Here is a 12428-nt window from a genome sequence, read left to right on the forward strand (position 1 = left end):
ATGGTGGACGGCAGTGGTGTGTGCCTGAGCCCCATCTTTGGTGATAGAAACACCGTTGTTCTGAACTTTCGTCTTTTTCCCCCATGGGTCTCGATGGCTTCAGTTGCGGGGCCTGGGCTTTGGGGCGTGCGATCGTGGCTAGGCCAGTGGAGCCTGCTCCACGTTGCTTGCTCTGCCAAAGGACGTCTGCTTTAGCCGTGACCCTGCGTGGGTCGCTGAAATCCTCACTCGCCAGGAGGAGGCAAATGTCCTCTGGCATTTGCTCGAGGAACGACTGTTCAAATAAAAGGCACGGCTTATGGCCATCCATGAGCGCCAGCATATCATTCATGAGCTCGGATGGTGTGCAGTCGCCCAGGCCGTCCATGTGTAGGAGCCGCGCGGCCCGTTCGCGGCGGGAGATTCCGAAGGAAATCAGGAGCGCCTTAAGCTCAGTGTACCTGTCTTCCATTGGTGGCTGGCGTAGGAAGTCGATGATCCGGCGTGCCGTCTCCTGGTCGAGCGTGCTGACCACATAGTAGTACCGCGTGGCGTCGGCTGTGATGTCCCTGATATTGAACTGGGCCTCAGCCTGCTCGAACCAAACATGGGGCTGAGTGGCCCAGAAAGTCAGGAGCTTCAGAGAGACTGCGCTGTGTGAGTTGCTCAAACTCATGGCTGGTCGCTGAGTCACTGGGGGGTCACCAATGTACTCACGTGCAAACGCGCTACTAAAGAAACACACCGAGGCAGAGACAGCTGAACTCGAACGCCTTTTTGATTCAAAATCACGCGCTTAAATCTTCCTCTCCCAGGGGCCCCTGCGACCCACGGGATGGACGTGACGTCACTGTCCCTGGAAGGTCCGCCCCGAGCAGGTAGTTCCAAATGCGCTACTGCGTGTCTGCCCACAGCTCCCAATGGCGGTTCGAGTCCCGCATGTGCAGGCTGCCACAACATATATGTTCTTTGCTAATAAATTTACTTTGAACTTTGATACTATAACTTTATATTAGTAACTGTGATCCAGTCACCCTGATCATTAGCACACAAAATCCTACTCCCCTCAATTTTGCTTTTTGTCCTCAATGGGATTGTCTTTGGAAAAGGTGCCACTACACGTGTTCGTTCCCCAAATGCCTGCTCCAGATGTGTTGGGAGTGCAGGTGAACCTACTGTGTGATGCACTGCTCAGGTGGTAGCACACAATAAGTGTCTGAGCCGCGGTATTTAAAGCAGTCACCATCTACTCTGGGGCTTATTCTGACACCCCAGTCACTGTGTTGGCCATGAATAATTACTGAGATAGAACTAGGTCTTGTTGATGCCTAATTCATACGTTATACACGTTTACCAAGCTACTGGTGGAGTGGCCCTGAAATAGGTGGGACTGGATTTGGGTTTTCAAGCTGATAGGTACTGAGCTGGATCTCACTGTTGGAATGTTACAAATCTAGAATCGGCATTTGGGGAGCGAACACACGTGTGGCAGCACCTTTTCCAAAGACAATCCCATAAGCGTGAGTACATCCATGTGAGGACATTAAAGCAAAACTGAGGGGAGTAGATTTTGTGTGTTAGTGGTCAGGGAGACCACTTACTAATATAAAGTTATAGTATCAAAGTAATGTCTTTACCTTTGCTGCTCTTTCTCCTCTGTTAACGGCTGGGATTTTCTGCCACTGCTGTGTAGGTTGGAATGAAGCAGCACTATGCCCTGGGCCAGTATTTACGGCATCGCTACAATACCTTCCTCAACTCCTCTTATGACCGGCATGAGGTGAGCAGCTGATTAAAGAGGCAAAAGTTTGTGTGGGCTTTGGGGCCTGGAAGGTATTACTGCGAGCCTGGGTGGGAGAGGGGAGAGGGAGGTGGGCATAGGAGAGGAGAATTGGGGAGGGGAACGCTGGAGCCAGGGGTGAGGCAGTTGAGAAAGTGGGAGAAAGGGACTGGAGGTGCGGGGGGGAGGGGGAGCAAAATGCAAAGGGCTCAGGCTAGAACTTGGGGAGTGTGTAACTGGAGAATTTTTGGAGTTGCGGGATGAGGTGTGGGTTGAGCTACTTGAGACCGTGTGTGGAAAGTGAACAGAACTGTATGTTGGGGTAGCAGAGGGTGTGTTCTGAGGGGAGTGGAACTAGAAAGTGAACATCGAACATTTAACAGCACCAGAATAGGCCCACGCCCACAATGCCAATGCCAACCATGATGCCACATCGAACTACTCCGATTTGCCTGCACGTGGTCCATCTCCCTTCATTCCACGCTTGTTCATCTGACAGGGTGGTAAAGAAGGCTTTTGGCCGCAGCGTTGAGTACAAGAGTTGGGACTTCATGTTACAAATGTGTAAGATGTTGGTGAGGCTACACTTGGAGAAGTGTATTCAGTTATAATTGTCTGGCTATTGGAAGGATGCTATTAAGCTGGAAAGGTTTCAGAAACGATTTTCAAGGATGATAGGAGGAGTGAAAGGCTTCCGTTATTATGTGAAGCTGGTTAAGCTGGGGCTTTTTAGCTTGGAATATATAAGGCAGAGAGGTGACTTTATAGAGATGTCAAATCTCGAGGGATAGATAAAGTGAATGGCTAGTCATTTTCTCAAAGGAATGAATGGAGCCCAAAACTTGAGGGCACAGGCTTAAGGTGTGAGGGAGAGATTTAAAGGGGATCATGGGGGGAGCATCTTTTGCCGCAGAAGGTGGTGGGTAAATGAAATGTCCTGCCAGAAAAGGTGGTAGAGGTGGATATAGTTACAACATTTGGACAGGTACATGTATTAAAAACGTGGGGAAATTTAGTGCCTGTTACAGGCTCAGGTGGGCAACTTGGATGGAACAGACAAGTGGGCCAAAGAGCCTGTCCTTGAACGGTCTAACTATGACTGGGACGATCTCAGTCTCAGCTCCTTTGAGTAGGCTTTCTTGGGTGTAGGTGTACAGGTATTAGGCATAGTTCCTTTTACCACGTCAGCCAACTGCTGGGTTATTGAGAGCATGTGTAGTATATATCTGTGTGATTTTTCTCTCTTTGTAGGTTTATGTTCAGAGCACAGATATTGACCGGACTCTAATGAGTGCTCAAGTGAATCTGGCGGGTCTGTACCATCTGCAAGGGCATCAGGTCTTCCATCCTGACTTAAGGTGGCAACCAGTTCCTGTGCATACAGTGCCTGTGGAACAAGACAAGGCAAGTGTCATATGGAGTATAAGGAAAGCAATGTTGAGTGTGGAAGGATTCATGTTGTGGGATAATGTGAGATACACTATCCATAGGACAAGGTTATTCTCACTATAGTATGTGTGCTCCATTCCTTGTGCCATAATTCTTAATCCTGTAATACTCACTGGGGTGGTGTAGGTGGTTGCTCTTTAGGGCAGGTTTGTGTGTTCTTCCATCAGCTTACTTTGGCATAACTTAAATCTTTAGCCACTTTCATCTAATGAATATTTGAATATGTTTTGTTTTCTTTACCCCCCCCCCCCCCCAGTTTCTCAAGTTCCCACTAAAAAACTGTCCCCGGTTTCAAAAGTTGCTGGAAGAGACGATGAACAGCAGAGAAGTTCGCGAAAAAATACAGAAAAATACGGCAAGTATCAAAGATGTGTCATGAACATATTAGTATCTAATGCATATATGTGTCTGAGCATTATGTGCAAATTTTCAGCTTGATCAAGTAGTTTTGCACTTGTACAATATACAACATGCTTCATGCCCTTTGCGCTTAAACAGTCAATTAGGTAGATTTTAAAATAAAGTAGGCATTGTTGTAGTTAAGCCCCTTGACGCCTGTAAATTACGTGATCACTAGTTTGCTCAAGCATATGCAAGGAAGCCAGTCAAATATTGAGCTTAAAAATCACAACTTGGTAATTATTGTACTCTGAAAATAGTTAAATATGAAATACATCATCCAGTTCTAAAGTGAGGAGAAAGATGGGTGAGGCTTGCTGAGTTCCTCCAGAGGAACAGGCATGGAATGCTGGGGAACTCTATGGGTATGAACAAACAGTTAACATTTTGGACCATGGCCCTTTTTCAGGACTGAGAAGGAAGGGGGAAGCCAGCAGAATAAAAAGGTGGGGGACGGGAAGGAGGCCAGCTGGAAGGTGATAGGTGAACTCAGGGGAGTAGGAAAAGTCTAGGGCTGGAGAAGAAATCTGATAGGAGAGAGAGTGGACCATAGGAGAAAGGAAAGTAGGGGGTGACCCGGGGGAAATGATGGGTAGATGAAAAGAGGTAAAAAGTCAGAGTGGGGAGTAAAGGAGGGGTGGGAGGGAGGGAGAGAATTTTTTTTTTTTAACCAGAGGGAGAAATTGTTATTAGTTTGGAGGCTACCTAGGTGGAATATATGGTGTTGCTTCCTGTACCCAGAGCATGGCCTCATCTTGGCACAAGAGGTGGCCATGGACTATCATGTCAGAATGAGAATCAAAATTAAGATGTTTGGCCACCGGAATGTTCTGCGTGTGGCGGATTGTGCGGCAATGCTCAACAAAGCAGTCCCCCAATTTTCGACGGGTTTCACCAATGTAGAAGAGGTTTACATCGGGAGCACCGGGCGCAATAAGTCACACTAGCATATTCACATATACAGTGTTGCCTCACCTGGAAGTACAGTTTGGAGCCCTGAAGGGAGGTGAGGAAAGAGGTGAATGGGCAGGTGTAGCACTTAGACCACTTGCAGGGGTAAGCACCGGGAGGAAAGGAGGGAATGAACAACAACTGTTTATTCACTTCCATTGATGCTGCCTGATCTGTGTTCCTCCAGTATTTTGTGTGTGTTGCTTTGGATTTCCAGTGTCTGTAGAATTTCTCATTTTGATTTCCTCCAGATGCTTCCTGAATTGAGTTCCTTATTTTTTACTGGCCAACTGAAAATCAGGATCAAATCATAATTAAAGATCTAATTAATCATGCCACATTTCTTCTAAGGTCATTTGTATTCAACAAACCACTTATTTGCAGCTACATTTTATCCTTTTAATCATGTTTTCAAAACCTTTCAATTCACCCAAAATCTTGTTTTGTTGTTTTTTAATCTTGTGTCCTGTAGCTATTCCTGCCTACCTGAAGCCAAAGGATCAGTTAAGCCTGTCTCACAAACCTCCACCTGAAATGCATTGGGTGATACTTCAAAGACGGCTATAATCCTATGATCTTGTATGTTTAAGAAAGCATTCCAGTGGACTGTTATTTATTATTATTCTACTCCTACCATGTTTGATTTATTTTCTAGGACGGGGCATTTTTTTGTTGAATATTCCACCAGCTCCATCAGCATCTTGAGTGCTGTAAAAACATTCTAAAAATACTCTTTAACCTTTCAAGCTATTTGGGAATGAAACTGAATTTGTTTCATGGATGACCTTTCACCATAACTAGGAAATGTAAGAATCTAGGGAAAGAAGAATTGGGATGAAGGGAAAGAGGGATTGAGAACTGGAGAGGGAAGTTCATCAACTTTGATAGAAAGTGGGGGAAAAAATGAATGCTGAAATTGATGGCGCTAACTGGAGGAGAAAGGTAAGAACTACTGAACAATAAATGGTGAGTATAGGGCATTTGTAACAAAGTCTAGCTGTAGTATGTGACATCCACTTACAAATTGTAATCCCATCGCACGTCAAAATCCAAAGTTTGAAGGCTGACTGTTCACCATAACACCAGGACGAAGTTTGCTACTTGCAATTGAATGATGCCTTAGAGTCTTTTTTACATTCAAATTTGAGACACTAGCAGTCTCCGTTTAATGACAACACCAAAACTGCTTCCTTGGTAGACATCCTGAAATTTGTGGTCTGGGATTTAAGTACATAATTTCTGGATTTTCTGCATGACTATTCATGTTGGGCCACAGGTCATGCTTATTTGAGGCTATATTTGTCCTTTGGATTGATAGATTGATATGCCAGATACAGGTTTTCCTCTGCCACCCGAAGGTAGAGCGTTCCTATGAAACGGTTCGTAAGCTGGAATGTCGTAAAGCGAAGAAGCAATTACCATTTATTTATATGGGGAAATTTTGTGAGCATTCACAGACCCAAAAATAACCTACCAAATCATGCCAAATAACACACAAAACCTAAAATAACAGTAACATATAGTAAAAGCAGGAATGATATGATAAATACACAGCCTATGTAAAGTAGAGATACTTTTCCACAATCATTGCCGGCACTGTTCTCCATAGCGAAAATCTCACGCAAGCGCCGTCGGCAAAAACACAGCGCATGTGCTCTCCAGTAACCTTTAAGCTATGAAGCTGCCAAATCATACCAAATAACACGTAAAAATACACAGCTGATATAAAGTAGAAATAATGTATGTACAGTGTAATATCACTTACCGGAATTGGGAAAGCGCAGAGCACACTGATGATGGTGTGTTAGACTTGTCGGAGTTTGGGTGGTGCAGTGGCCCCCACCCTCCAGGCCACCGAGCGATACGTTGCCACGAAGCCTGCAGTGGTACAGCAGTAGCCGGGACGTATCCGGCACATCTTTAAGAAAAGAGCCAAAATAAACATGCTAATTAATTAAGTGCCGCCCAGCACGTAATTGTCGACCCAGATCAGTGCCGATTGCATCGCCTCTGAGCTGGGCTGACAATTACATGTCAGGTGGCACCTAATTAATTAGCATGTTTATTTTGGCTTTTTTCTTAAAGATGTGCTGTGTGCCTCCCGGCTACTGCTGTATTCTCCGCGAATCGGTATCTGTCTGTGGCCTGGGTGGTGGGACACTGGGGTGTCATCTCATCGTCGATCAGGACAGGCAGCTCATCTTCTTCTATCTCTGCCTGCCTCGATGTCGAAGGTCAAGGTTCGTTGTCTGCTGTGGCTGATGTGGAAGGCTTGCTTGACTGCTGAGTCTCGCGCATTTTTAGATCATACAGTTCTTTGTAAGCACTCAAATCATCCTGCAAATATGCCTTAAACCAACGTACCCTTTCAAAATTTAAGTCGTACTTTATCATTACTCATTCGGTTTCGATTGTTATCCTTTCCTCTTCCAATTGCATCAGCTTCTTCATCTATCAGTTCTTGGTCATGGGATGCCAAAACCTCTTCAACATCATCTTCGTCAGTTTCCACAAGCCAAACTCACTTAGTCCTTACTTCGTTCACCACGATCAAAACGCTTAATTATGTCTAGTTTTACACTAAGTGTCTTTCAGGCGTTTCCGATACCATAGAACTCATCTTGCAAACGGCTGCTCACAGGCACGTGTTTAAGCAATGCCGGCGAGAATGCAGTTCCGAATCCGGGGGAGAGCGGCTGCCCGGGGTGCACGGCACGCTGCCTTTTATTGCGCACTGATTTTTTTCGCGTGCTGACTTTCTTCGTAACAGTGAAAACATCTTCAGTTAGCGAAAACGGTACTAATGTAGGTCTTTCGTAACAGTGAGGTTTCGTAAAGCGAACGTTCAAAAAGCCGGGGACACCTGTAAATGAAACAGTCCACCTCTTTTCAGTTGCCAACTTAACATAGAATGTTTTTTTCCCTGCTCTGGAGGAGAAGAGCAAAAGTTCCTTTTATATTTCTGGGACAGTGATTCAGCATCACCTGTCTAGTTGTGGCCACCTCTTTTTGGTGGATTGTTTTCACTAGTCCTGGAAAGGAGATGAATAAATGAATCAGCTTCCTTGGTGTATTACATGCCTGTACAGGATTCTCCATCTTCAATAGACTGCTCTATGACACTGAATCCAATTTTCACACGGTTTGTTTTATTTTAAAGAATACACTTTAATGTGTCTCTTACAGTTATTATATTTTACTATATCACAGTGTACTTTAGCATGAGGACTGTCTGTTCTTTTGTTTTTAATATCTCGTTCTCACTGTTGCTGTGTGACTTCATCTTTTGTATATTTGTTTCCATGAATCTCTGGATTCCTTCCCAAGCTTTTGCCAACTCACTTAAAAGAACCTATTCAGGTGCCTGTTTGCAGATGACAAGTTGATTTAAATGTGGCTTGGCTTTTTTTTAAATTAGTGAGATCTTGGTATTAGTATAATCCCAAAGGCAGAGACACTGCCCAAAACTGAGTGTGGTCGCAGCTGTTGCTTCACCTGGTGGAACTCCTACTTGTAACATAGCCTGGCTTCTTAGAGATTTGGTATCAGGGGAACTGTAGGCAACCTTTTATCACAGTGAGACTAAATTTGATGTTAGAGGTCTGATCTCAAGTGTACGTGCAAGACCAATGTCACATAAAGTTAATGCACATTCAAGAGCACATGCAAGTTGCTGCTTCAGAAGTTATAATGAATTTGAAATGCTGATTCAGATACAGCCACAGGTGAAAATTGTGGTTTAATATCTCCTCCCAACTGTGAGTGTAAACTCCTCCAGTGCTCCTTTTAATTGTCTCTCCATTCCTGCACTATGAATAATTATTCACTTCCTGTGAATAGTTATCAGAAAGTATCAAAAGTTTCTTCAGACTTCAACCATAAATCCAAACCTTATCTCCTTCCATTTCACTGCCCCCTGAAGCCCCCTACCTGATATTATAATGGAAGCAATGAGATTCCTTTCTCCCTGGTGGCTCTCAGTACTCTGATAAGTTAAAATGCCAATTCGCTGCTCTGGATCACGTTAACCTTATGGAATTTTCACGTAACTGTGTCGTCTGAAACCCATGCATTTCCACCATTTATTTCCTTGCACTGCTTCTGTTGTACATAACCAAAGATATTTGCACACTTGTTACTATTCTAGTATGAGGCCACAACTATCACAAGCCACCTAGTGGCACTGAAGTGTCCTTGCTTAAAGATTAGAGAAGGTGGAAAGGTTTGCTTATATTAACAACTTCATCTGTATGCATCAGATATCAAAGTTCAGAGGAAATTTATTCAAAGTAAATTTATTATGAAAATATGTTTGTCTCTATATATATCTTGAGATTCATTTTCTTGCAGCATTAAAAGGAAAATCAAGGCATACAATATAAATTGTGAGAAATTATGACAAAGTGCAAAAGACGACAAATTGGCAAATAATTTTTTTAATGAAGTTAATAATACTGAGAACATAAGTTGCAGGGTGCTTGAAAGTTGTAGGTTGTGGAGACCCTTCAGCAGGACTCAAAAGATCCTCACCATCCAGGCCATGTTCTTTTCTTACTGCTGCCATCAGGTAGAAGGTACAAGAGCCTCAGGGCTCACCACCAGGTTCAAGAATAGTTACTACCCCTTAAACAAAACTACACTCATCTATTGAAATGTTCCCACAACCAATGGTCTCACTTTAAGGACTCTTTATCTTATTTCATGCTCCGCTATTTATTGCTATTTATTAATATTTACATTTGCACAGTTTGTCTTCTATGCTCTTGCTCTTTCATTGATCCTGTTTACAGTTACTGTTCTATAGATGTGTTTAGAATACCAACAGAAAAAGAATATCAGGGTTGCGTGTTGTATGTACTCTGATAAATTTTACTTCGAACTTTGATCCCGTCTCGGTCAAGTCTGTGCACATGCCAGCTGCCTCCTCGTAATCTCACCCCAGTAAGTGAGCTTAGACAGCTGTGTTATTTCAAAAAGCAGGAGGATGCGTCTAAAGTTCTTGAGTTATTGTTTATACACATGTTACTAAAACCCGATGTTTATGATTGCACCGCTGTTTTAGGGAGGTTACTGTGCACAAACCAACCACGATGTTTCTTGCATTACAGTATTTGAATTGTACAGCAAGACAGTTATGTCAGAATGAAAGAGTTGGGCTCTTTAGCTTCCTAATTATCTTCCTGAACTCATCCCATTTGCCTGTGATTAGCCCATGCCTTTCTAAACCTTCCTATCCATGCACCTGCAAAATGTATTTTAAAATTTGTAATAGTACCCATCTCTGCCACTTTCTCTGGCAGCACACTCTTATTCACATCATTCTCTGTGTGGAAAAAGTTGCCCCTCAAATCCCTTTCAAATCATTCTCTCTGGTCTTAAATTAATGCCTTCTACTTTTAAACTCCCCTACCCTAAGAAAATGACTGACAAATTCACTTTATCTCTGCCCTTCATAGTTTTATACAATTCTATATAAGGTTATCCCTCAGCCTCTTACGTCTGGTGGGAAGCAAATCCCAGCCAATCCATACATATATATATATATACATATATATACTGGAGCCTGGAGTCTCAGTGATTCCATCTCCTCCCCATCACTTCTCTGAACAGTCCGTGAACGCGACCTCAGTCAGAGAGGCGATACTGGAGTCTGGAGTCTCAGTGATTCTATCTCCTCCCCATCAGTTTTCTGAACAGTCCGTGAACGCTACCTCAGTCAGAGAGGCGATACTGGAGTCTGGAGCCTGGAGTCTCAGTGATTCTATCTCCTCCCCATCAGTTTTCTGAACAGTCCGTGAACGCGACCTCAGTCAGAGAGGCGATACTGGAGCCTGGAGTCTCAGTGATCCTATCTCATCCCCATCAGTTTTCTGAACAGAACGTGAATGCGACCTCAGTCAGAGAGGTGATACTGGAGCCTGGAGTCTCAGTGATCCCATCTCACCCCATCAGTTTTCTGAACAGTCCATGAATGCGACCTCAGTCAGAGAGGTGATACTGGAGTCTGGATCCTGGTGCCTCGGTGATCCCATCTCACCCCATCAGTTTTCTGAACAGTCCATGAACGCGACCTCAGTCAGAGAGGTGATACTGGATCCTGGTGCCTCGGTGATCCCATCTCACCCCATCAGTTTTCTGAACAGTCCATGAACGCGACCTCAGTCAGAGAGGCGATACTGGAGTCTGGAGCCTGGAGTCTCAGTGATTCCATCTCCTCCCCATCACTTTTCTGAACAGTCCGTGAATGCTACCTCAGTCAGAGAGGTGATACTGGAGTCTGGAGCCTCGGTGATTCCATCTCATCCCATCAGTTTTCTGAACAGAACGTGAACGTGACCTCAGTCAGAGAGGCGATACTGGAGTCTGGAGCCTCGGTGATCCCATCTCACCCCATCAGTTTTCTGAACAGAACGTGAATGCTACCTCACTATCCCTTTTTTGCGTTATTTTGTCACTATTAATTTTGTGATTTTTGCACAGTACTGCTGCTGCAAAACAACACATTTCATGTCATCAAAGTCAATGATTAAACAATCTGATTCCAGCATTTTTGGCAAAGGACAGTGCTGATCCTGAATACACAGGACAAATCCATATGAAAGAAGCAACTACTAAAAGATCCTATTGTACATACATGAATGGCTGCTGTTCTCCTTCCAGAGCAGGTCACCTGTATGATGAAAGGCTTTCTGACATTTACTGGTATTTTGCTTATTGTCAAGTATCTGATCTAACCGGGAGCAAGCTCCTCAAGGAAAGCTTTCAGTTTGTTGCCACACCTATTACATCACCATTACCACAGTGTGGCTTCATGTGCAAGCATGTATAAGTTATAATTCCACAGGGTGCTTGGCTTTTTGTATAATTTTGTATGTTGTTTATGTGCATAATTTTACTTTCTCAATTCACGAGTTGTGAGCAAGTGTAGTTCAATTTGGAAACAAAGGCCAAATATTGGAGAAAGCCATTTTCAGGAAAGCATCAACCCACTCTTCAAAAGCTTTGTTATTTATGATTCTGACTGGACTGATCTTGACTATCTGTTCTGGTTCCCTCCAGTCCATAGTTTGCTATGGACTGTCTTGTACTGGTTTGTTGCTTCCTATTGACCAGCCTATTTGGTTTCCTGTTCAGTACTGACTAACCTAGTAACTAATTCCCTCTTGACTGACCTGGGCTAGTTCTTAATTCCCTCACAGAACCAAGGAAATGTTAGCATTTTTCAGAGGCTGTTGAGTCTGGGTCAGTATGTTGACTAGGTATATGGATCAGCTTACTGATGGGTGAGCTAACTGTGATCCTCTCTGTGATCTCCCTCTTGTGAAGTGAGTTTTACTGTTGATCCTCTTGGCAACGTTTTCCACGAATGAAGCAAAATATAACAGTGACCTCTCTGAGGCCCCCCTCCCCATCACTAAACAATGGATTGCTGCACTTTCTGACATTTCATCATTGATCCCATCTAGGATTTTCTGAACATGGTATCCAATAACACCAAGATGAAGGTGACGATGCACAATGAATGGGAGGTTTACGACACTCTATTTTGTGAGGTGCGTATTGTGTCCGTGCATGCAGGCCCTCTTGCTGTTTGTCTCACCAGCCTGTGGCAGGAAGCTGCTTACATTGAGGAAATGAAGCTTGACTCTACAACAGTATCTCAGTTGCCCCAAGGGCATGCTATAGATTTTGCTACTGACAGTGACCTTGATCAGCTGACCTGACACCAACCTTTGGCCGTCACTCATTAATGTTCTGAGCTAAATCTCACACAGTACACTGGAATGAGTGAAATAATTTCAGCCACCCAGCTTGCATCCAAATACTTATCTTTCTCAACCTCCACTTTCCCTTCCCTTCCCTCTTTTAC

At 43.9% G+C, this 12428-nt stretch overlaps 1 protein-coding gene across 5 annotated transcripts in view; it reads left to right on the forward strand.

Annotated features, from left to right (window-relative positions):
• The window catches only part of LOC134353826 (lysosomal acid phosphatase-like), an 82135-nt gene that overhangs the window by 23229 nt on the left and 46478 nt on the right, over positions 1 to 12428 (forward strand). For 3 of the 5 annotated variants that reach the window (XM_063062267.1, XM_063062265.1, XM_063062266.1), the window contains exons 3-6: positions 1673 to 1759; positions 3011 to 3163; positions 3465 to 3563; positions 12025 to 12111. In XM_063062267.1, the coding sequence (XP_062918337.1) occupies positions 1673 to 1759; positions 3011 to 3163; positions 3465 to 3563; positions 12025 to 12111 (426 nt within the window). The remainder of the gene's footprint in view (positions 1 to 1672; positions 1760 to 3010; positions 3164 to 3464; positions 3564 to 12024; positions 12112 to 12428) is intronic. The other 2 variants (XM_063062269.1, XM_063062268.1) reach the window with 1 other exon arrangement.

This window comes from Mobula hypostoma, chromosome 11, assembly GCF_963921235.1.
Source record: "Mobula hypostoma chromosome 11, sMobHyp1.1, whole genome shotgun sequence".
Classification (NCBI taxonomy): domain Eukaryota; kingdom Metazoa; phylum Chordata; class Chondrichthyes; order Myliobatiformes; family Myliobatidae; genus Mobula; species Mobula hypostoma.